Source organism: Globicephala melas, chromosome 16, assembly GCF_963455315.2.
Source record: "Globicephala melas chromosome 16, mGloMel1.2, whole genome shotgun sequence".
In the NCBI taxonomy this organism is placed as follows: domain Eukaryota; kingdom Metazoa; phylum Chordata; class Mammalia; order Artiodactyla; family Delphinidae; genus Globicephala; species Globicephala melas.
Window position 1 is genome coordinate 46,375,371 of NC_083329.1, and position 23,828 is coordinate 46,399,198.

At 48.6% G+C, this 23,828-nt stretch overlaps 1 protein-coding gene across 2 annotated transcripts in view; it reads right to left on the reverse strand.

The window, feature by feature from the left end:
• WDFY4 (WDFY family member 4) overlaps positions 1–23,828 on the reverse strand; it is a 278,092-nt gene that overhangs the window by 29,862 nt on the left and 224,402 nt on the right. For both annotated transcript variants that reach the window (XM_060286432.1, XM_070043905.1), the window contains 4 exons: positions 8,821–8,863; positions 7,361–7,480; positions 4,660–4,777; positions 2,450–2,559 (listed from right to left, as the gene is read on the reverse strand). In XM_060286432.1, the coding sequence (XP_060142415.1) occupies positions 2,450–2,559; positions 4,660–4,777; positions 7,361–7,480; positions 8,821–8,863 (391 nt within the window). The remainder of the gene's footprint in view (positions 1–2,449; positions 2,560–4,659; positions 4,778–7,360; positions 7,481–8,820; positions 8,864–23,828) is intronic.

Here is a 23,828-nt window from a genome sequence, read left to right on the forward strand (position 1 = left end):
CCCCCTGAGACTAAAATTCATCTTTTATGCTAAGGGAAAAGCGGAAGACGGCTGGTTCTTCTGCTCGTCCCAAAGGCTTGGACCAGTTGTGACCCACTAGAAGAGGCAGCTAAGAGTAGGAAGGCAGAACCAATTCAGAAGCACCGTGGAGATTTCAACTCGGACGAGCCAGCATGCCACTGATAGATTTGAACCCAGAAAAACCAGGAGTCGCATCAGACTTCAGCAAGGGAGTCAAAAGAACCCAAGCTAATATGACTGCATTTGTGACACACAAAAGAAGCTAAAAGTGCCTTTGACCATCTCACGCTGGTTTAAACTACCTCAAACCAGTTTGGGCTGGTCACCAGTGGACCAACCTGGCTAAGAAAAGCTCCGACCCGTTGTGACTAGCTTCAAAGTGGCCTTAACCCGACAGGTTTGCAGCACACCTGTCTCATCCGGCTCATGCCATTTGGAATGCTCTGAGGCGGTCCAGACTGTCTTGAATTACTTTAAACCAAAGAGGAGCAGCTTGCACCAGTCCAAGCCTGCTCAGAAGAGATCTGGCTGATGGCGGGAGGATGGAGGGAAGAACAATGACTGATCACCTTCGCAGCATCAGCCCTGAGCTAGGGGCTTTACCCACATTTCCTCCTTTAATTTCAACGGCCCGGTGAGATGTGTGTAATTAACCCTCATTTCCAGAGTACAGTAACGTGCAGAACATTTTGTGTCTATTAAGTGGTAGAGCTGGGATGGAAATCTCACAGTTTGCGGTTTCTATTTCAGTCTGCCTCCTCGTTCGTAACAGAGAGGACCCTTAGTAACAGGTAGGGATGGGGCTATAATTCGTGAGACTGAAGGGGCAAGGGAAGACTTTTCAAGCGCCCAGAACTCCCTGGATGGGAAGCCGTCACGGGAGGCGTCACCATCATGGTCAGCGGGATTGTCACTCCTTGTGGACTGATGCGGAACAGCTGGACGGGATTCCTGGCATGGGGCACAGCTCAGGGGCCGTTTGTTCTCCAAACCAAACTCGCTTAAAATGCTTGTTGCCTGAGAAAGGCTCCGGGGAAGCACACTTGTTATTTTTGAGTGAATTTCCAGGGACAGGGGTTATAGAATGTCTAGATGATCCATGCCTTCAAGGAGAGAGAGGACTGCGCCAAGAATCAGAAAACGGGAGGGATTTTGCTCCTAACTGGAGACAGCACCTTGACCCTGCCTACCCGTTCCTGCCCAGGGCTCAGGAGATGGCTTCAGTGCTGACCCAGAATGGCCTTTGGTGTTGGGGTCAAGGTCATCTGAGTGACCATAAGGAGCGACCTTGCTGGTGAAGTCAGACCAAAACACACAATTCCTGGGACACTCACGTTCTTCCTTTGGTGACGCTTGGCTGTCAGGGTGAGTCCCTGCAAGTTGAGCAGCCTGTTAGCCCACTGTGGTCATGCCTTCCTCTCCGCAGGAACCTTGCAAGGCCTCAATCAAGACAGGCCCTAACCTTGGGCCCCGTGCTGTGCTCGCTTTGGAGTTGGCTGAGCCAGCTGTCTGCAGCTGGGCTACCCAACGGCTCTCCCTAGTCAGAACCTGTGCCCCTGAATAACCCTGAAGCAAGATTACAGTGATACAGTCAGGGGAGAAGAGAGAAAACAACTTATCAGCCTCCCAGGAGGGACTCTGTCCCAGCAACCCCATGTGCCTTGGACACCGCCATCCACTGAGGGTCAGACTCGCCTACTTTCACCTTGTATTGGGCTGCCAGACGAAACACAGGATGCCCAGGTAAATCTGAATTTCAGAGAAACAACAAATAACTTTTTAGTATAAATCACTGTTTATCTGAAATTCAGATTTACCTGGGCCTGTATTTTTCTTTGTGGAATCTGGCTACCCTAAGCTGGCATGATGGTCAGTTAGTTCATGGGGAGGCAAATTGGTGAGTTTCTTTCTCTAGTGTAGCTGTTCACTTCAGTATTAAAATATTTTGTTTGTACTTTTAAGCCTTCAGGCTTGTACTTAGCATAGCTTTATGCATGCTGATGTCACAAGTGATATTCTTTTCATTCTTCCTTCATGTTTATTTTTCTAGGCTTTGACCACCTACCTTCAAGGAAGTCATCAAGCTTCCTGTTTTTCCTTTTCCACTAAAACCTATTTATGTTAAGTATTTTTTTCCTCATATCTCATTCCTTAGTTTTTAGAGCCTTTTTGCAAGACTGCTGGGCAGACATGCAGGTATATCTGTGAAGAGCAGCTTGCCTCAGCTGGATGGCCCGGAATCCTGGAGCCACAGGGTCAAGTGGGAATCGCTGGCTCAAGACTGGATTTCTAGCCGGGGGCGGGGGCCCTGCCTCGTCCAAGCCTAGCTCTTAATCTTTGGGAGATAGCTTTGTGTGCGTGCGTGCGTGTGTGTGTGTGTGTGTGTGTGTGTGTGTGTGTGTGTGTGTAGGGGAGCAGGGAAGCTCACCTGCAGAGAGCAGAAGGCCTGGGTGAAGGGAGGCATCCGGACCAGGTAGGAGGCAACAATGATGGCCGAGGAGTAGTGAGTGCAGTAGTGGCACTGGACAGTCATGTCTCCTGCAATGAAAAGGACATGCCTGGGGTGGCGTCCCCACCCGTGGGGCAGGCAGGAGACACGCAGGCTATCTCGAGAACAGCCAACATGAGCCCTGCTTAAGAGAGCTCCCGCAGGCACTGGAGCCTAAGTGTTCTGCCCACAAAACTCAGTATAATTTGGCCAACAGCCAAATTTTCACCAGGGGTGAAAAGCACATTCAAGACCCTCAGTTGCACTGGCCAGGCCCCCAGGGGTCTGCCCTCAGGAAGGTGGCAGAGCCAGGCCATGAGGAGGCTGTGCTGAGGACCCACGGAGAGGCAGAGCTCTGCTCTTCTGACTCAGGGCACCTAGAGAGCCCTCAGGTGCCCACAGTCCCCTCAGCAGCACTCTCTCCTGGCCTCTTTTAGAATAAAAGTCCCCGTGTGAGGAAGGGGGGCTTGTTAATGCAGGGACACCCGCGGATGAGTGAGAACTCAGGTATCCTCATTCTCAGAGGGGCCTGGATGGCAGAGGCATAAACGTCCCCGTTTTGCTCCATCCAGGGTATGACGGAGCTGGCATGCTGAGGCAGAGACAGTGCCCTGGCCGGGCCATTCCAGCAGAGAATAATCGCCTTGCTGCTGTTCGTGGACCTCGTGCGTGCTGTGTGTCTCCCGTCACACCCTCCCTGAGTCCACACAGCCACCCTACGAGTCAGAGCTATTCATTATCCCCGTTTCACCAGTGAAGAAGCCAGAGCGAGTCAGAGACTCGCCTCCATCGCCAGCGAGTGGCAGAGCTGGCTGGCGGCATGGGCTCCTCCACACGTCGGCTCTGCCACCTTGCCGCAGTGCCGCACCCGGCCCTCAGCCCTCCCGGTGCTGTGCGAGTTCTCTAAATCAGAGGTGTTTGGGAGGTTGCTGGATGTACTTGTGCAAGGGCCCAAAGTCAACGTGTGACTCCAATGCACACCCAGGTTAGTATGGGAGAGAATGGTACCAAAGTGGGCTCTGCCTGGGACACAGCTGGGGAGAGCGGATGCTCCTCTGGCCTGCCTCTCTGGGAAGGATCCAGCAGTGCCTGGTGGAGCCAGAGGAACAGCACCTGGGGGCAGGTGGGGGGGACTGAGATGGGTCATATAGGTTGAACTTTAGCCTCAGGAGGAGATAAGCAGGGCAAGGAGGGCCTGCCCACCCCTCCCATCTCCTCCCATCTCCCCCAACAAGTCTGAGTGCCAGCCCTGCACACAGTGGGGACCCTGGGCAGAGGCCAGGGGCCTCCAGGGTGGTGTGGGATGCAGAGGAGCTCCTCGGCCTGCTGAGAACCTGCTCACCAAAGGCAGGGCCTCGGGGCCGAGTGAGGCTTCCGAAATGTGCCGCCTTTGGTTCTTGAGGTAAGCTTACATGGTTCGTGGCTGGATGTTCCTTATTGTAGTAGTGCTATGTTTATTTCAAAGTGTTTGAGAAAACCAATACAGCGGACATCAAATATATGATAGAAAATTTTCTCTTTAAAATACATCCATTGAAGTTTAAGAAGGGAATAGACCTAAAGAAAAACAGTAAGGCACTAAGAGGACAGCTGGCATGTGAAGGTGGCAAAAAACTGTAAAGGGGATGTGCAGATGAACAGCACTTGGGAGCTGGGTTCTAGAGCCAGACGAATGCAGGATCTGCCATTTGGAGGCTATCACCTTGAGTGAGCTGCTTAAACTGAGTTCCAATTTCCTTCTCTTTAAAAAGGACCATTGTGTGTATGAACGCAGGCTGGCCTGCACCTAGCATACAGAAGTGCTGAACGGATGTCACTTCCTTGCCTTTGCCTGCCTCTGGGAATGGAGGTGTTAGCTCTTAGCACCATAGTCCTCAGTCCTGATTTCATGTTGGAATCACTCAGGCTGCACCCCACCGTGACTTATTCAAATCAGAATTTCTAGAGGTGAGGCCTAGACATCAGTATTTTTAACAAGCTCCCCAGGTAATTCTCACATGCAGCCAGGGTGCAGACCACTGAATTCGAGGGCTCTCTATCCAAATGTAATTGTCTGTAGGCTAGATGACACCCAAATCGTTATAAACTCTCACTGCAAGGCATTCAGATGAAGAGCATTGCAGAAAAAAATCAAGCTGGGATCTACCCACCTTCAGTCTTCTCAACTTCTTTAAACCTCTGGATGAATTTCAGCTTCCTTTCCTTGGTCTGAGCCCCCATGGGCTTCGAAAGATCCCGAAAAGTCTTGGGATTCATCAAGTTCAATGTCTAGAAGGCAGATGTGCAACTGGAGTTAACTCCCCTGGACCCTCTTGTGCCCCAGCGAGACTGCCGGAGCCACGCTCTTTAGTTTTATGGTTCTCTTTATTGGTTCATTGCCGTTTGGTCTGACCCCCTCCTCTGGTGATTAGCAGGCCTGGTAGGGTTTTATGGCCCCACAACCAGTGATCCACAAAGACTTAATAAGGGAGAGATAGAAAATGAGAGGAGGGGAAGATTGAGTTCACACTGAACTGTTCCAAGTTGACCCAAATCAGAACATAGCCACCAGTTACCCAGGAGACTTTCAAAAGAATTCCTGTTGTCAATGGACACTTGGCTCCTGCCCTGACAGAGCAGTTTGCTTCCATAGTTCAGGGTTCTTGCTTAGAATCACACTGATTTTCTAGGAATTTAGAAGTCATCCGTTTGCGGAGGAAATGAGAGCAAGGGCCTCGTGTTTCTGAAGGTGCACTCCCTTCCGGGTGATGAAAGCAGTAATGGCGACCCTTCCCCTACCCTTGGAATACACAACGGTGGAACCCTGAAGAGTTTTCAGGGCTGGGTGTCCTTGGGGTTTGCATGTCCTTTATAGAAGGAGGTGTTTCATTACACCCCTCCTCCTTTCCCCTAGCAGTGAATCACCACAGTGCTCCTGGGGAGGCAGGGTCTGCCACCATCCCTCACCTGTCACAGCCAGGTGCGGGTGGCAGTGAAGCAGGCGCTCCCGAGACCCCCGTGAGTCATGGCGCTGTGGAGACCCCACACAGCTACAGCTGACTTTGCCAGGGCAGAATGGGGCTTCATAGTTGCCAGATCTCTGGATTCGCCAAAAGATATTGGAAAACCAGCTTTTTAGGAGAAATCTCCCAAATTTTGAACACTGTTAAGTAATCAAAATTTTAATACAGGGTATGGGTTAAATAAAAGGGGCTGGCGACCCCCCACTTAGCAACATGTGAGTTGAAGCTGGGATTGGCAAGTTTCGGTTTTGAAATACCTGGGCCTCAGACGATCACTAGTGCAATAAGCAGCAACGTGTGGCTGGTGAGAAAAGGTTTGCTGTGTTAAGTCTCTTACGTGTGGATGGGAGCTCACAAAAAACTGAAGTCCCTTTTCCAAATTCTGGGGCTCAGCCATCTAAACAGCTCGAGGCAGGACTGGCTAGGCTGATCTGCACCAGGACCCAGACACCTTCTGCCCTGTACATACACAGCCCAACACGCCTCCTGATGTCCAGATCCTAGGTGGTCAGGACACTGCTCCACAGCCTGCTCGTCCCCCACTGACGTCACCTCGGTCCAGCTGTGTCAGCTTTCCCGCTCCTCCCTCCCCTGCCTGCTGAGGTCCTGGGACAGAGGTCAGAACAGCAGATGATCTGGTGTTGCCACTGACCTCCCTTATGGCTACATGTCCCGGTCTAGATGTGGGGTGATGTCCACATACCATCATCTCAGTTACTGAAGTCAGGTTACGGGGGAGGAGTTTGTTCTTGCTGGGTCTGTGTATCTGTCTCTCTCTTGCTCTCTCCTCTTCTCTCTCACCCTCCCTCCCTCTCTCTCTCTCTCTTGCTCTCTCCTCTTCTCTCTCACACCCTCCCTCCCTCTCTCTCTCTCTTGCTCTCTCCTCTTCTCTCTCACCCTCCCTCCCTCTCTCTCTTGCTCTCTCCTCTTCTCTCTCACCCTCCCTCCCTCCCTCTCTCTCTTGCTCTCTCCTCTTCTCTCTCACCCTCCCTCCCTCTCTCTCTCTCTTGCTCTCTCCTCTTCTCTCTCACCCTCCCTCCCTCTCTCTCTCTCACCCTCCCTCCCTCTCTCTCTCTCTTGCTCTCTCCTCTTCTCTCTCACCCTCCCTCCCTCCCTCTCTCTCTTGCTCCCTCCTCTTCTCTCTCACCCTCCCTCCCTCTCTCTCTCTCACCCTCCCTCCCTCTCTCTCTTGCTCTCTCTTCTCTCTCACCCTCCCTCCCTCTCTCTCTCTCACCCTCCCTCCCTCCCTCTCTCTTGCTCTCTCCTCTTCTCTCTCACCCTCCCTCTCTCTCTCTCTTGCTCTCTCCTCTTCTCTCTCACCCTCCCTCCCTCCCTCTCTCTCTTGCTCTCTCCTCTTCTCTCTCACCCTCCCTCCCTCTCTCTCTCTCTTGCTCTCTCCTCTTCTCTCTCACCCTCCCTCCCTCTCTCTCTTGCTCTCTCCTCTTCTCTCTCACCCTCCCTCCCTCCCTCTCTCTCTCTCGCTCTACATGTTGGTTCTAGGAACACATTTCATGGCCCTCTTCACTTGATGGACCAGTGTTGGTCCATGGCAGTATCTCAGCAGATGAGTATCTCTTGCCTTCATGGTAGCGAGTGAGCCAGGAAGTCCTTGGGGGCGTATGTTAACTACTGTCCTAGTCATGTGGGTCATCCCCCAAGTGGGGCTGGGACAGGGAACCAGGCAGCCAGACTCCAGAGGCCTCTTCCCAGGTGAGGGGCTGAGACCAGAGCAGCCCTCAGACCCAAGTGGACTGAACAGTGTCTCAGAGGCTCCGCGTGACCTCGGGTGCTCTGGTCGTCAGGGTCAGAAAGCCACAGGACACTGCAGAGCACCCACGTGAACACGTACCTGCGAGGTATAGTCAGCCAGGACCCAGGGAAACACTGGATACTGCATGTAGTCGTTGTAGGTCCTCCCGGCCAGGGTGTTGAGGTGCATGAGATATTCGAAATTGCTCATGTCCCTTTTCTGCAGAAGAGTCAAAGGGGATAAACCCAACACAGTTGGCCTCCTCCTGAGGCCCACGCGGGTCTAACTCCCAGGCTTGCCCAGGAAACCTCATCGTGTAGGTGGGAGCAGGCAGCGTGCACCTGCGCCATTCCCCGTGCACCTTGTGCTTGGACCTGGCCCAACTTGGGGAGGCCACGCTAATTCCAATATGAGCTGAAGCAAATTTAGTCAGGAAGCAAAGTCAGCCAGGAAAAAAAAAAAAATACAACTCAGCAGTCCAAGCCAAGGCTAAAGCATTCTTCTGTGTCACTGTTGGGTGATACTCAAAAGCGGATTAAAATAATAGCACAAATGCTGGGTAAACTTACTGCTGACCTCTTTATGATTGAAAACATAAGCTGGGGGGAATTTGCAGTCACCGGGAAAGAGGCCCTCACCAGCAGGCTGAATGGTCTGTCTTCCTCTGGGACTTCAGGAACTCTCTTTCCCCTGACTGTGCATGTTTGGAAAACACTCACTCTAAGGGCCCTCTGCTTAAAGGTGTCACAGGTGGAGACAGGGACTGCATTTTGGAAAAATTCATCAAGGCCAACTGGTGAACGAGCAGCCAGTGCAGCCATTGTCTCTGATGGGACCTGCATGCTGCAGTCTCCCCTTTCCTTGGCCTGATCCTTGGGAAAGGATTTCGGACCTGAGTGACCAAGAGCTCCTTTCCTGTTGCTATGTGATCTGTAAGGCTAGCTCTCTTGGGGTCCTTTCCTTCCACTGAGAACCCAAGGCTGAATGTCAGCTCATCCAGTCTGGGAGCCACGTGTGACTTCCCAGGACAAGAAGTGAACGCTGTGCCTTCCTGAGTTGTGTGTTCATTTATACACATACACCTTCACTGATGGAGCATGTGTGTGTGTGTGTGTGTGTGTGTGTGTGTGTGTGTATACAGGGTTTGTGTACACATACACACACACTCTCTCTCTCTCTCTCTCACTCCCCAGCTCTGACTCAAGAATCGCCTTTAATCAGTGAGATCTTTTCAGGGAAATATTTGGGACATTTTAACAAATTAAAAAAACAAGATCCTGGGACCGCCCTGGCGGTCCAGTGGTTAAGACTCCACCTTCCAATGCTGGGGGTGCTGGTTTGATTCCTGGTCAGGGAACTAAGATCCCACACGCCGCGTGGTGTGGCCGAGAAAAATAAAGAATAAAATAAAGAGCAATAAAATGAAAACAAAACAAAAACAAGATCCCTCCTGATCCATCCACATGCTTTCTCTCTTCATCCTGGGGGCCTGAGCTATTTGCTGATTTGCATTCCCAGAGGGTTTCCTCGGACCCAGAGTCCTCTGAGGGGTCACTTACCTGCCATTTCTGCAGCACGGTCCTGTCGGAGCCGGGGTATCTCCTGTGGGACAGAAAATGATGGGGGTGACCAAATATCTCAAGGCATGAATGAGGGAAGAGGTGGAACTTTCTGGGGCATCGTAGCGCCAGGGCACCCAGGAGAATCACAGACTTCCCAGGGCAGCAAGATTATTTCCCAAGCTCTCCCTGCCCCCTCGCTGCCCTACTGAAGGCTGGGCTCTTGCCATCCCTGTTGCTCTTATGCAATGGCAGAATGCGCTGCTGCCTGAGGCGTGGCCCCGAGGAGCCCCAGGGCCGTGCAGAAGCAGGCTCGGGGGCCTCACACTCCACACTGGGCTTTCACAGCCGCATCTTGGTCTTCTTTGCCCATGTGCACAACATGCATGTGAATACATGTCGCATGTGAATATATGTGTGTGGTTAAGAAAGGCAAACAATATGGAAGGTCATGAAATATAAAAATAATAGTCTACAAACCACTGCTCCCACTCAGGAAGTATCCACAGTTAATCTCCAGGAGAGTTTTAGCCATATACCAGTCTATATGCGCAAGTAGTTTTTAAACAAATGTTTTTGGCATGTGGGATCATCTTATCTGCGCGAGTCTCCTCCCGGCTTCCTTGGCCTGACGGCACGGTGGAGGCGGCCCACATTGCCCTGTGGCCACAACAGCAGGACACCCTCGTACAGATGGATGGGAACTCGTGGCAGCCTCCCCCGTGCTGGGCTTTGTCCTCACAAATGATGTTTCTGTGATCATCTTCGGACATAAATCTCTGTGACTTATGAGACTTACATCTCATGACGATTTCATGCCTTGAATCTCTGCGAGTGTAACCATGAGACGCGTCTCAGGCAATGGTACTGCTAGGTTAAACGCTATGAGAATTTTCAAGTGTGCTACATATTGTCAAATTGTCCTCTTAAGAGGCTGTACCGATTTCTGTTTCCACAAATACAATTAAGAAACACAATTCAAACCAAAGAAACACCATTTTTGACCCATGTGGTAGGGGAGAATGTAAAAGTGTAACAGGATGCAGTGCTGGGGAGGGCGTGGGAAGGAACCTTCTCCATGTGAAATGCCCCTTCCGCTCAGCAGGAATTTGTAGGGCCCAGTTCCTCGGCCTCTGAGGTCACTTGGTTCCTTTTCTAGCTGTGTTTTCTTGCCCCCTCTGTCTCCCTGAGACTCCCCTTCTACTCCCCAAACCAGGTTCTTGTTCAGGCTGTTCCACTGAACCAAACCAAGTCCTGCGTCTCTCCAGCCATGCCCTCTGCCTCAGTGCTGCTCAGGAACCCACAGACCCCGCCCCCACATGCATCCCACGGGGACGTTCCACCCACGGGGACGGCACCAGGGTGCTTCAGGCATTCGTGTGGACAAGGCCTGGCTCCCCGAGAGCCCCAGCAGGGGCAGCGACTCTTCATCTTCCCGTCACAGCAGTGCTGTCACATCATCTGTTCTGGGCTCCCCACCCTTCCTCATTCAATACTTTCCTTGGCAGACTTCCCATAAACAGAAAGCAACTCCCTGGCTGGGATTCACCTCTTCCCCCCAGTAGAGAAATCATCCTTTTGGGCCATTTTATTCAGGCAGACAGTAACAACAGCAAACAGGCAAAAACATGGTCCCATTTACTGCATTAGCTTGCAAAGGCTCAGGTGAAGATCTGGCTTTCCCGCCCTGACTGTGAGCCCGCCACCACCCCAGTTCCAGAAGGCAGACTGCTTTGAACGTTGTGAATGAGGACGGAGCCCAGGCTGGAGACAGCCAAGTGGACCACCTCGGAAAAGAACGTGTTCTGAGCCCTTCTGAGGATGTGGGGCTGAGCTACAAGGATGTGGAGCTGGTATGGCAAAGCTGCGAATCTTGCTACTTTATTTTAGAAATCTGACAGTGGAAGGGGAATAGGGGAGCAAACTGTGCCCGTTAAGATCCAGGAAACGAGACAGCCTGTTTTTCTTTTTCATAAAGAGTTCTAGAATTTTATCTGTGGTCTTTTGTGACATCGCCATCCGGCGGAATGGTGTGCGGAAGATAAAGGCAATTTACCATCCCACTGCTCATTTCATCAGCCATGAGCTCCAAGGAAGATCTATCATTTCATTACCATCAGAAAAAAAACGCCATTACCAGCATCTAGACACCTCACCAAAGGTGAGTTCTCTTTGAAAAAAATTTTTTAAAAAATTCATGTTCATCTGAAGGCAATTACAGAACTCTTGGAATGGTTTATGTGAATTTTGTAAATATCTAGTGATTAAAGTATTTCTTTAAGAGTTGATACACTGCACTATTCCATTATTACAGTGTAAATTTTATATTAAACAAGGTGCCAGAGATGGCTCTTGGCTTTCTAAAGCCCTTCCAAGGTCCAAGGGAGGCAGCATGGGAAAGACCACTGGTTTGGAGTCACCAGAACCTGGGTTCAAATCCTGCCCCCACCACCTGACTGCTCTGAACTACTGTTACCTCATCCTTCAAACATGGCTGACCCAGGAGTGCTGGGGAGCAAGTGTAACCATGGGTCTGGAACAGGCTAGCACAGGTGTGGACACAGGGCTCCCTCAATGGGCATAGTTCTAGTTGATGTTGATGCTATCCGAGAGCAGGGCCGATTTTCTTTTTACTCTGGGAGGAAGAAGAGTGTGGTGTAAAAGTGAAGACTTGCTTCTGGTCAAGACCTGCTTTGTTCTGCCAGTACCACTCCGTAAGATCTTAGAATAACTGTGCCAGCTGTGAATCAGATCTCCTGCTCTGTCAGCTCAGGGTTTGCCATGGAGTCTATGAGGCAAGAGTCCAGGCCCTTGGGCAACCAGGGATGGTGTGGAGAAGAATGGATGAGTTCAAAGTCACTGAGGACTAGGTAGGTCACTCTGTCTAACCTGAAGGTGGCCTAGCACGGTGGGCCCACAGAGGACATCTTACCAACCTCACTCCCATCCCAAGACAGGTATCTAAACTGCTCTGGATGACTTCCAAAGGTGGGGCACTATCTTCAAGCTGAACTTTGTGTGTGGTCAACCGCTAGGCTGGGTCCAAATTCTTCCCTATTTTCAGAGGTGATTTTTATCTGCGCTGCTTCACTTTAAATCACATCTGTGTCCTTGAACTCCTAGAAGTGGTCTGAAGCGTGAGTGCTGCCGTCACGTGGCCTTGGGGCATTTCCTACTCCTCCTTCAGTGCCCATGGCTTGCCTCAGCGTCTTGCCTTTGACTCTGCCCCTTTGGTCCAGCTCCACCTGACTGATACCTCCACTCTACCCTGAGCCTGTCTCCCAGAGTGAGCCAGGGCACAGCCCAGGAACTCACATCTTCCCTAGGGAGTCTGGCAGAGAAGCCTACCAGGGGCCTTCAGAGGGTGGGCTAGTCCAGGCCCAAAGGGTCTCTGCCAAGGAACTCATCTCAGCCCAGGAAGGGGTGGGAGATCTGCCCATCCTCCTCCTCCTCACCTCTGGGACTAGCGGGCTATGGCTAGTCCTTAGGCACTAAGAGAGTAACCTCGCATACATCCAGGGAGGTCCCACAGGGAAACTGGGCCTCCTGAACTGAAGTGGACATGTTTAAAAAGCCTGATGCCTCTCTAAATTCTCCTGTGTCTTTTCTACTTGCAAAACAGTTATGAGGCCATGGTGAAATGGGTTAGTGAGTAACCCATGGGTGTCAAGAAAACACAGACCACAAGGAGAAGAAAATTCACTCATCCTGGCAAACTAGAAACGTGTCTACTAACGGTCTGTGCTGTGCCTCAAGACAGGGCAAGTCCTGGCCAGCATCTTGCCCTGCCTCTTGCCTGGGTGCGCTCTGGAGGAGCATGCTGGGGAAGCAGTCTGTGGGGTGGGCAGAGTTTTCCACGAGGAGCCAAGAGGCTGGTAATAGAAACACACTCCCGCTCCTTTTTCCCTCCTCAGAAGCAAATCTGAGTTTAGCCTAGTTTTCAGACCTAGACTGTAGGTCAACAGAAATCCATTAATAGACAGGCGTTCTTGCAGTTCAGAGATGTCCTCCTGAATTAATAGGATATTGACCTTCTATAATATTTCTATTATAACTTCCTGTCTTTATTTCTTTAACATGTAGAAATTTTGCATACAAACAATAATAATAATTGTCTAATGCACTGGAAACTGCAAAGACTTTTTGTCAATTGTCTAATTTTCACAACGACTCAATGAGATAGCCATGATCTCCATCTTCAGATGTGGAAATGGAGGTGGGGTAAGAGATGGACTGCAGACTAGGGAAGCTCATGAGGGTTTGCTGAAGCCTGGTGCAGGCACCCATGAAAGCCCAGCACACCGGGCTGTGCAGAGCGCTTGCTGGACCACTCCTTGACCCCAGGCCCTGACTCTGAAGACAAGCGCACACAAGCAAATTAATAAAACGACAACAAAAATCTTTGTTCTGGCTGGATTAGAGGTCAGTTACCTGACAAATTGGTAACTTGTGTATATTTGGAGTTAGAAATGAACATGGGCAAAATTATCAAATGATTATTGCACAACCATGCCATAAACCTGATGCTGTCAATGCATGAAAAGTCTGGAAGTTTATATAACATAAAGTTACCTCTAGATGCTGAAACTGAGCGGCTTTAATTTTCATAAGGTTTTACATATCTGTATTTTAAAATGTATTTATCTAAACAAGTGGGACCTAATCAAACTTACAAGCTTTTGCACAGCAAAGGAAACCATGAACAAAACGAAAAGACAACCTACGGAATGGGAGAAAGTATTTGCAAATGATACAATCAAGGGCTTAATTTCCAAAATAGACAAGCACCTCATACAACTCAACAACAGAAAAACAAACAACCCAATGGAAAAATGGGCAGAAGACCTAAATAGACATTTCTCCAAAAAAGAAATACAGATGGCCAATAGGCACATGAAGAGATGCTCAACATTGCTAATTATTAGAGAAATACAAATCAAAACTACAGTGAGGACCCACCTCACACCAGTCAGAATGGCCATCATTAAAAAGTCTACAAATAACAAATGCTAGAGAGGGTGTGGAGAAAAGGGAATCCTCTTACACTGTTGATGGGAATGTAAATTGGTCCAGCCACTACGGAAAATAGTATGGAGGTTCCTCAAAAAACTAAAAACAGAGTTGCCATATGATCCAGCAATCCCACTCCTGGGCATGTACCCAGACAAAATCATAATTCGAAAAGATACATGTGCCCCTATGCTCACAGCAGCACTATTCACAATAGCCAAGACAGGGAAACTAAATGTCTACTGACAGATGAATGGATAAAGAAGATGTAGTATATACATACAATGGAATATTTCTCAGCCATCAAAAAGGATGAAATAATGCCATTTGCAGCAACATGGATGGACCTACAGATTATCATACTAAGCAAAGTTAGTCAGAAAGAGAAAGACAAATACCATATGATATCACTTATATGGGGAATCTAAAATGTGATCCAAATCAACATATCTACAAAACAGAAACAGACTCACAGATATAGTGAGCAGAGTTGTGGCTGCCAAGGTGGAGGGGGGTAGGGAAGGGAAGGACTGGGAGTCTGGAGTTAGCAGAGGCAAACTATTATATATAGGACGGATAAACAACAGAGTCATACTGTATAGCACAGGAAACTATATTCAATAGTCTGTGACAAACCATAATGGAAAAAAATATGAAAAAGAATATATATGTATAACTGAATCACTTTGCTGTACAGAAGAAATTAACTCAACATTGTAAATCAACTATACTTCAATAAAATTTTTAAAACTTAAAAAAAATTTTTAAAAGTATTTTCCTTGTGTATTTTCTCCCTTAAAGTACTGATTTTAGTTTTGCTTATTTGTGTTTTATGACTTTCAGATTACTTATTTTCTAATTTAAATTACGTGCTTTTTGAATATTCTAATTAGAAATGCACTAAGTTGTAGGAGTTCAGGTAACTTTTAATTTTCTAGTTATCTCCATTTGCTCATTATGTTAAATCCATTTAATGTCTAAATTAAATGATCTATTTTCTTTCATTTTGGATTAAATAGGATGGTGGTGGTGTTCATGTATTTAAAAAATTTTATAGTTAATTATATTTCTGATTTAATGATTTATTATATTTTTTAATTTAAACTTTTTCATTTTGCTTTTTTGTACTTGCCAAAATTTTCATTGCTTGGGTTAAGTTTGCATTTCAAATTATTTATTTGCTAATTATTTATTTTTAAAATTCAACCTGGGTAATACAATTTAGAGTGTTTTTATATTTTTGTTTCTATATATGTATTTTCTAATTGTTCTACAATGTTATTTTATTATTTGCAAAATAATTTTAACATTTATCCTTTTTGCCAAATTTCTCAATTTCTGGGAATTTAATTTAAAGGAAAAGAAACTGAACAAAAAGACTATAAATGCCCAGATATCTTCCTTGCAGCCTTATTCATGATAGTGCCAAACTGGAAAGAACAGGAAAAGCAAAGTCCACCAGATTCAGTATTGCACATTCATTCAAAATGTCGAGTTTAGAAACTACATACTAGCAGAGTGGCATAATATTAATTAAGAAAAAATCATTATTGCATGTCTGATTTTATGAGCATTATAGTCACTCTGATCTAATCATGGGAAAAGGGCGCAAAGAAAACTGCAAGAAATAATTAAATTCAAATAAATAGATAAAAGACAGCCCTCTCAAAAACCAAAGAGCAGAAAGAAATACTGGGGCAAATTACAAGGAAGTCGAATGATATTTCATGGGACTCAATGCTATAGAAGTAAGACACTTGTCCCTTCAAAGAGGCAAACATGGCTCTTTCCCCTCTGTTCGCAACGTCTGCTTCTGGAGGTCGCCATGGAAAGCAGCCGTCCTGGTATTGTAATCCCCAGGGCACTGCTTGGGGAAGCCAGGAAGAAGCCCACTGCAAGCCCCAGGGGCCCCAGACCCTGTCCTGCAGACCCTTTTGGCACTGTGTTCTCTCACCTTGCAGGCTGGCGTCAAGATTATGCTAATTAACACCAGGTCGCAGGTCTCTTGTTGCCTGGTGACAAAGTTTCACAGTTGAGGAGGAAGAACCGGCAGAACAGGGTAAGTTTTCCTCTGGTTGCATTTATTTTACTTTAACTTTGCCGAACTACAACCTCTTCAAACTCTTTTTCTCTCAGCTTTCTGAGTAAGCAACTTTGGAAATGGCTGTTCTCCTGGTGTGCTTTATTTACAAACCCCAGACACCAGCTAATTCATTATGTAGGAGAGGAGGAAGCTGGCCCCGAGCCCCAGGCAGGAAGGGCAGCTAGCTGGGGACCCAGCTGGGCGTTCTCCGGCGCCTGGGCCATGGACAAGTTTGGGAGGTTAGTGCGGGAATCTGTAGGGCTTTGGGGTCATGCATTATGATCTTTCCAAAGTCTCAGTCTCTTTGAACGTTGTTTCCTGCTCCACAAGCAGGTGGAGACTAGTGTTTGAACTGCTTCCTCACCCACCCAGTTATCCCTTTAAGGAAGCTGCAGTGCTCGTTCAGCTAGGAGGCTGCAGCCTGTGGAGGCAACCTCAGCAGACCTCACCTGATTTCTGCTGACTGTGCTGGGGTTTGGAGCACAGTCTGTCTTTTGAGAAGTCTGGAGGCAAACCATTTCTACGAGTGATCCTGAACACTGCAGCCCACGAACAAATGGTTGAGTCCTAGGCTGGGCTGGGCCTCATAAGGAGGAATTCTTCATGGAACACACTAGAATCACGCCTCACGCCTCTATTTCCACAACAGGCAAAGGTAGGTGCCCCTACTTTGAGTCTTCGTGACTTTGGACAAGCTACTTGGCCTCTCTGAGCCTCAGGCACCGTATCTGTCCAGTGGAGATGAAAAACAATAAATAGATCAGGCAGGTGGAAGAATTATTTACAGTGTCTTTAAAATGCCTGGCCCAGAGCAGGTGGTCAGTATAATCCATACCCGCAGTCTGAAGGCAGGAATCTAATCTGAATGTGTTAAATTGATTTGCAAACGGTCTGGCACACAGTAGGTTCTCAATACATTTACAAACCGTATGGCTGTTATGTGAACCAGGTGCTGATGACCAGCTCTCCTGTGAAGAAATGGGGAGTCAGAAAGGTCAGGAAACGTGTGCTAAGTCACACAACTAGGGAGGGACACAGCTCTGACTGGTCTTCAAGGTGGGGTGACTCTGGGCTTGAGCCTCAGCCTGGAGGGGGAAGGGAGGAGCTGAGGCTGCCCCTGTCCAGTCTTCAGTGTGCCTGGGCCCTACTGTTGTCTAGAGACGGACCTTTAAGGCCTGGTGCTTGGCGGTGCCAGCTTCCTCTTGGGGCTCCAAGGGTCTCCTACTGTTGCCCACTGCTCTTTGCTTGGCAATGCTGATAAAAGGGGAGGACTTCATGCTCTTTCCCTCTACCCATCATCTGGGTGGGTCTTCATCAAAGCTAGGTGATATTTCCTGGTCCCTGGTACTCTTAGAACATGAGGCGTGCAGCTGAACCACGCCCCTCCAAGTGGGCATGATGGGCTGCACCAACCATCACCAGCTTTCAGCTCATGGCCAGTTGGATTCATTGCCAATTTTCAATTTTTGAGCTCTCTACCTGTCTCACATAATAGAACTCATCTCAACCCCCAGAGCCGGGTGAGAAAACACACGCGTGCCTTCTTTTCAGTGACGGATGAGCCTTAAGGATGGGGCTTGACCTGGGCTGCTATGAACGTTTCCACAGGATCTAGCTCAGTGTAGGGTAGTGTCTGGAAAACACGATGAGTCAGGAGCTTCCTTGTCGGCCCATAGAGCCAAAGTTTGACGTTGTCAAATCAAATTTTCATGGATATGCCAAATGGCAATGAAGCCCACAGACAAGGGCTGGCTCTGCTTGACTAGCGCGTGACTTTGGCAAGGGATGTGCTCTGGGGCTCGGCGCGTTACCTGTTAAGTGGGCTGGATGAATTAAATGAGATAATGCACGCAACGTATCGTACCTTCCATAAAGTCCTCTGTCTTCATCTTCGACCCTCTCCTTGCTGACCCTGCTCCAGCCACCCCCGCATCTCCTTTTTCTCCCCACTGTTAGGACTTTGCACTTGGTATGCCCCTTTCTGGGGGTGTTCTTCCCCAAATCCTCCCACATGGCCTCTTAGTGTTCAAGTCTCAGCACAAACGTCACCTGGGAGAGGACTTCCCCATCTATCTCAGTCTAAATTAGTCCCCCCCCGCCCGCCCCCATCAACATTCTCTCCTGACCCTGGGTGTTCCCTTTCACATCATCAGGTTTTATTTTTTGCAGAGCATTTAAACCACCTGACATAATCTTGGCTCTTTTTGTTTGTTTTGTTTTTCTTGCTTGATTTGCTTCTCCTAAAATAGGAGTTTCACGAGAAACATGTCTGTCGTGCTCACTGCGTATCTTCTCATCTGACCTGACCTGTAGAATGACTCGAGTACAAACTGTTGAACAAATGAATGAATGAATGAATGAATGAGCAAGTGAGTTGCCTGGGCTCTAGCAAGCTCTAGAGGTTAAAAGTGGACAAAGGTATTATCATATCTACAAGTTGCTGTTACATTTCTTTTCTTTTGTTATTATCACTATTATTACTAATAATTTGTGTTTAAAAGGCTGCAAAGACCTTTGTGCTTGGGAATCAGCAAAGATTGTTCCACAAATCCTACATCTGGGATTAATGATCAGTGGGGAGTGTCTTGGGGCTACTAATTTGAGGGAGGCAATCAATATGGTGCTGTTTGGTGACTCTATCAGCATTATTTACCATCATAAAGGTGCCAGGAACCAGATTACCATTCACTGAGTACCCAGTGCACACTAGTCACTTAACATACACTCATCACTTCATCTACTCTTCACAACAACTTGCAATTTTCTAACCCATTTTGCAGATCAGTAAACTGAGCTCATGATTAAAACCAGGTTGGCAGTGAAGGTGGGGATGGAGCCCAGTTCTATTGGCCTCAAAGCCTCCACATTCCCTGCTGTCCAAGTGCCTGTCTTCTATTGAGTTACTTTACACATAACAGGAAGGGAACAGACAGAATGGCTAATACATGGGTAATATCCCTATTTGTAAAATGCTGAAGAGCTTCCCTGTCCTAAACAAAGTGTGGGCCGCTATGCTGCCTTTGTTCACATCATTCCTAGCAAGTTGTATCTATTTGTCCAAAGTCGCCCGAAAAGGGTTCTCTCTTCTTAATGATAGTCCTGAATGTTTTAGTAATAACTTCAAATAAGCCTGATAAAGACTCAAGGAGAAAAGGGAAACGTGAATTCAGAAAATATTTCTACAGAAAAAGGATCAGAAGTCACAGCATTTTTGAAAGACAGGTGCCTTACATACAAAGAGCCCCAAACCATCCTTTTGCACCCTTTTTCTTTAACCTAAAGTATCCCTTTAAAAATGAGACCATGGTCCTTCCAATGCCCTTCACCTCTGGATGGGGGGAAGTTTAGCTGAGGTTTAAATAAACACACACACACATTGCACCATACTGCTGTCACCCATATGTAAAAGGCTATGTGGTTTTTATATCACAGTCATCTGTGCTTGACCGAGAGGTTTCGGTGCAGTGGTGGGCTTGCTGGTTCTGAGAGAACATCTCTAGAGGGAAACAAGAGTGGCTGCGTACCACGCCCCCCTCCCCTGACTCTCTAGCATGGCCAAGCTTGTCGGAGACTCAGGAGAGCATGGGGCTGTCCCGGGGCTGGGTTTCCTCCTGGCTCAGGTAGAAATTAGAGAGGAGAGGGCACGGCCCTGTCTGTGGTCACTCTGGGGGAAGTGTAGGGACTGGCCTTCTCTCCTTGGTTTGACACGCCCTGGAGATTTTTCTCACAACAGCTGAAGTATCATTTGAAAAATACGCCAGATCATGTCTGCCCTGGGTTTTGTTTTTTTAAAATCATGTCTTTGGCCTCCCTTCCTTCCTCTCTCCCTCCCTCCTTCCTTCTCCCACCCTCATGCTGTCCCTCCCCATCCCTCTGTCACAGAGCCTTTCCATCTGGAGCATCCTCTATCTGAAACCCCCTCCCTGCCTCCCTGCATCCTCACTTCCTTCCATCTCTGCTCAGATGTCTTCTGTTCAAAGATGCCCTTCCTGGTCACCTCTTCAAAAGACCACACCTCCCAACACCTCTCTCTTATTTCTTTTGCCCCTGCTCTTTCTGTTCTTGGCGCTCTTCGCCACCTGGTGTTGTTTGTCTGCTTTGGTTCATCTCCCTTTTAGGATGTGAGCAGAGCCTTCATTTAGTTTGCTGCATAAATCAGCGCCTCGTTGATAGTAGTTATCCAATGTGAACTACTGATGAAGAAAGGAATTCCAAAGAGCCAGGGAAGGTTTGGCTGTTCCCTTACAGTTGATCCTCAGGGCTCCCCTTCAAGGTATCTCACAACTTCACAGGTAGGCGGGTTTACAGCAAAGCTTTCCTCGGAGCTAGGGACTGTTGTACGGCAAATGGAAGTACCGCACCACGGGGCTGGCCAGTGCACACAGCTGGGTACACCTGGGTCTGTGCCATGTCCACCCCTCAGCAAGTTCTCACTGGGGCCAGATGGGGTCATGGTGCAGAAAGAATGCACATATCACTGGGCACTTGAGAAATGCCCCCCACTCTGCGATCCTGGGTGCGTGGGTGGCTCTGTGCCTCAAAGGAGCTATATCTCTTTGTCCTCCCAATAAAGTAATTTGAGGTCTGCACCTGGGAGGTGGGAATGCCCCAGCAAGTAAGTACGCTGGGCTGTGGCGTCTGAATCAGGGTTTTACCCAGTTGGAATCCTGGAGCGCTGGCTCCACTGTCATCAGTTGTGCTGTCCTGTCCAGCTGTGACTCCTCCCTGCACTCCATCCCCTACCGTCACAGCAAAGTCCTCCGAGGCCCTCACTCACCCACACGCCACCCTTCAGAAGCAGCCACTTTTGTTATCCCATTTACGGAAGTCGGGGCTGAAGCTCAGTGAGGCTCCACAGACTGTTCAGGGTCACCTGACAGTAAATGGGGAGCTGGGTGGCGACCCACGTGGGTCTAAAGCCCCTGCGCTTTTCGCCCTGCCAAGCCACTTCTCTGAGCCCAGCTTCCTTATCTGCAATGGAAGCCACGGCTGTGAGGAGAGAATGCAATCGGGTCCGTCTGGCAATAGCAGTGCTTAAACCACGGTGATTGAAATTGAATTAATGCTCACCTCTCGGGATTTAAAGGTGCCAGCACTGACTTTGGTGCTTTGTTTTCCGGGTGTCAAGGTTGCTTTGTGTGCTTTGAATGTGTTGGTTGATGAACAAGGCATTTCTAGTCTGTTAAACTAATAACCTTAACATTTTATTTTAATTGTAAGGCACCTATTCCCTTTTGTTCCTTTAACAAATCCAATTAAAACAGAGTACATTCAGAATTACAAAATAGATGCTATTAAACCAATAAGAAATCATCATCTTTTGTTATTGGGCCATGTGACCCCCTGGGAACTTTTGCTCCAAATAAAAGTTGAATTCTTATTACCGGCCAGGGGGAAGAGGGCAGTCTGACAGATGATGGCTTCCCAGGCAGCACATGTGCAGACCCACACTGGTGCTGAGGTTGCAGAAGTACACAACATTAGGGGTAGAGGAAGGTACACATGCATAATATAAGACCCTTAGCACTGCGTGGATCAAATTAACCAGATAATTGCCAAATGAAGTGAACCTAATAATTTCCACACAGACACTCTGTGTGCTGTAGCTCTGATGTCACGGAAAGAACATCCCACCCAGAAGCCCTGGAGTAAGGCGAGCGGTGTGAGCTTGGATAAACCACTTTACACCCACCCCACCCCCAGGTCCTTATCTTTGGGTGGGAGAAATATTCCTACCTCAGAGGAGAGCTGTGAGGACTGAATGAAATGGTGAACTGGAGGGCGCCTGCTGTGTGAAGGAAGCATGAAGGGCCTCTAAGGGCTGGCGGAGAGAATGTGTGTGCTGGGGGCTGTAGGGGGTGGAGCGCATCGTAGGACCCACACTCGGAGAAGGCCTGCTGTTTGGGAACCGCGGAAGTGCATCTTACAAGTGTTAGGTGTCCAAGTGAGCCCACGCTGTGAAAATCACACTTCTGGTGGCTGCACACAGCCTCTCAGGGCCCTGCACAGCCGGCAGCCCTCCCCCCGCCTCCCCACACCGGCCCAGGGCAGCAGAGGGCCGGCTTCTCTGGTGGGCACGTGGGAATGCTGTGGGCCAGGGCTCTGGGGCCATGCTGGGCGAAAACTTGCATCTTTACAGGAAGCTCACACCACGGGGGCTCGTGGGGACTGGCGGGGCCGAGGAACAACAGATTCCTGTCTCTATCACCGCCCACCTGGGGCACAGGCCCACTAACTGAACTGGCTGGTGGCATTACATGTACCCTTTAAACTGTTCCTCTCTCTCTACCTCCTTCTCTCCTTGTCAATCTCCACGCTCTTACACTTACATGACTCCACTAGTAGAATATGTTTAAAATCCGTATTATTCAGCTATATTCAGATATATACACACATATATATCTATGAAAACAAGCACCCCACACATTGGTCCCTGGACAGTGGGATAACAGGCAACAAGCCTAAAGAAAAGGCAACAGAAGGAAAAGAGAGGCGGGATAGCGTAGTGGGATGATCACAAACTTCGGTATTACACACCTAGGCTTGTAGGTGTGTAATAGCTAGGTAGCCTAGGTTTGCCTGAGCTGTGTTGTCTTGTGAACTTGGGGAAGGCACTTGACTTCTCTGAGCCCCAATTCTCCTATATTAAAAATAGGACTGACACTTTGCATAATTACTATGGAGATTAGAGATACAGAAATGGTCCAGCAGCACGCCTGCAATACTTTGGTACATATCACCTGAACGAAGAGTAGTAAGTGGCTCTTGACATTGTGAAGCATTTCCAAAATTGATGTCGGAAAACCCCCATAACTGTGGGGTCCGTGTAAGACTCTACCCCCACTGTCCACATCTCTCTCCTGCTGTCATTCTCTCCATCATCTCTGCCAGTGGTGGAGATATTGCTGTGAGCTGCACAGAAATCTTTCTGCCTCTAGTCTGTCCCCTTCCTAGCAATCTGTCCTTCTGCTCACAGGAAAGCAGGGCTCGATATAATGTAGCTGGGGGCAGAGGTGGAAAAAATAAAACCACTTAATGGTTATACCTCAGTGAGTCTATACTCCAAAAAGCAGACAAAATTGTAAAGCAAGTAGTAGAGCACACAGTTCCTGGCCCAGAGTGGGTGCCGGACAGACAGTAATTCTTTCCTCCAGTGCAGACGATGCCTGAGTTGAACATTCGTGCCTGTTTTAGAGGTCTGGCAGAGGTTCTAGACACACCCACTCAACAGAGAGCCCTGCAGTGACCACTCACGTCTCCACCTGCCACAGGGCTTTTCACATGAACGAACAGCTCATTCTGGGAAGGGGTGGAGGGCACAGGGAGTGACCTGAAGGCTCATGGGAAGTCACAGCAGAGGCGAGGCTCTCCCCTTACATATCTAGTGAATGGGTCTTATGAGAGTTGGGAGAAAGAATAATGACGTTTGAATGAGTGACTTCACTGAGGGAAGCTTGCATTACTTCCCCTTAAGAGATATCCCACAAGCAAAAGACATTTCTCATCCACATGGCAGAAAGCTTGTTATGAAGTTAGTCCCAAATATTGACGGTGACTTTGGGGGTTTCAGTTGTACAATATGTCTATCCTGGTCTCAATGCATCGGTGAAAAGGGTGAAGTAATTATTGTGACATTGTGTTAGCAAGATGTTTAAAGATATCAGATATATATAAACAAGGTCAGTCTTAAAAATATACATGAGGGCTTCCCTAGTGGCACAGTGGTTGAGAGTCCACCTGCTGATGCAGGGGACACGGGTTCGTGCCCCAGTCCGGGAAGATCCCACATGCTGCAGAGCAGCTGGGCCCGTGAGCCATGGCCGCTTAGCCTGCGCGTCCGGAGCCTGTGCTCCGCAATGGGAGAGGCCACAACAGTGAGAGGCCTGCGTACCACACACACACACAAAATATATAT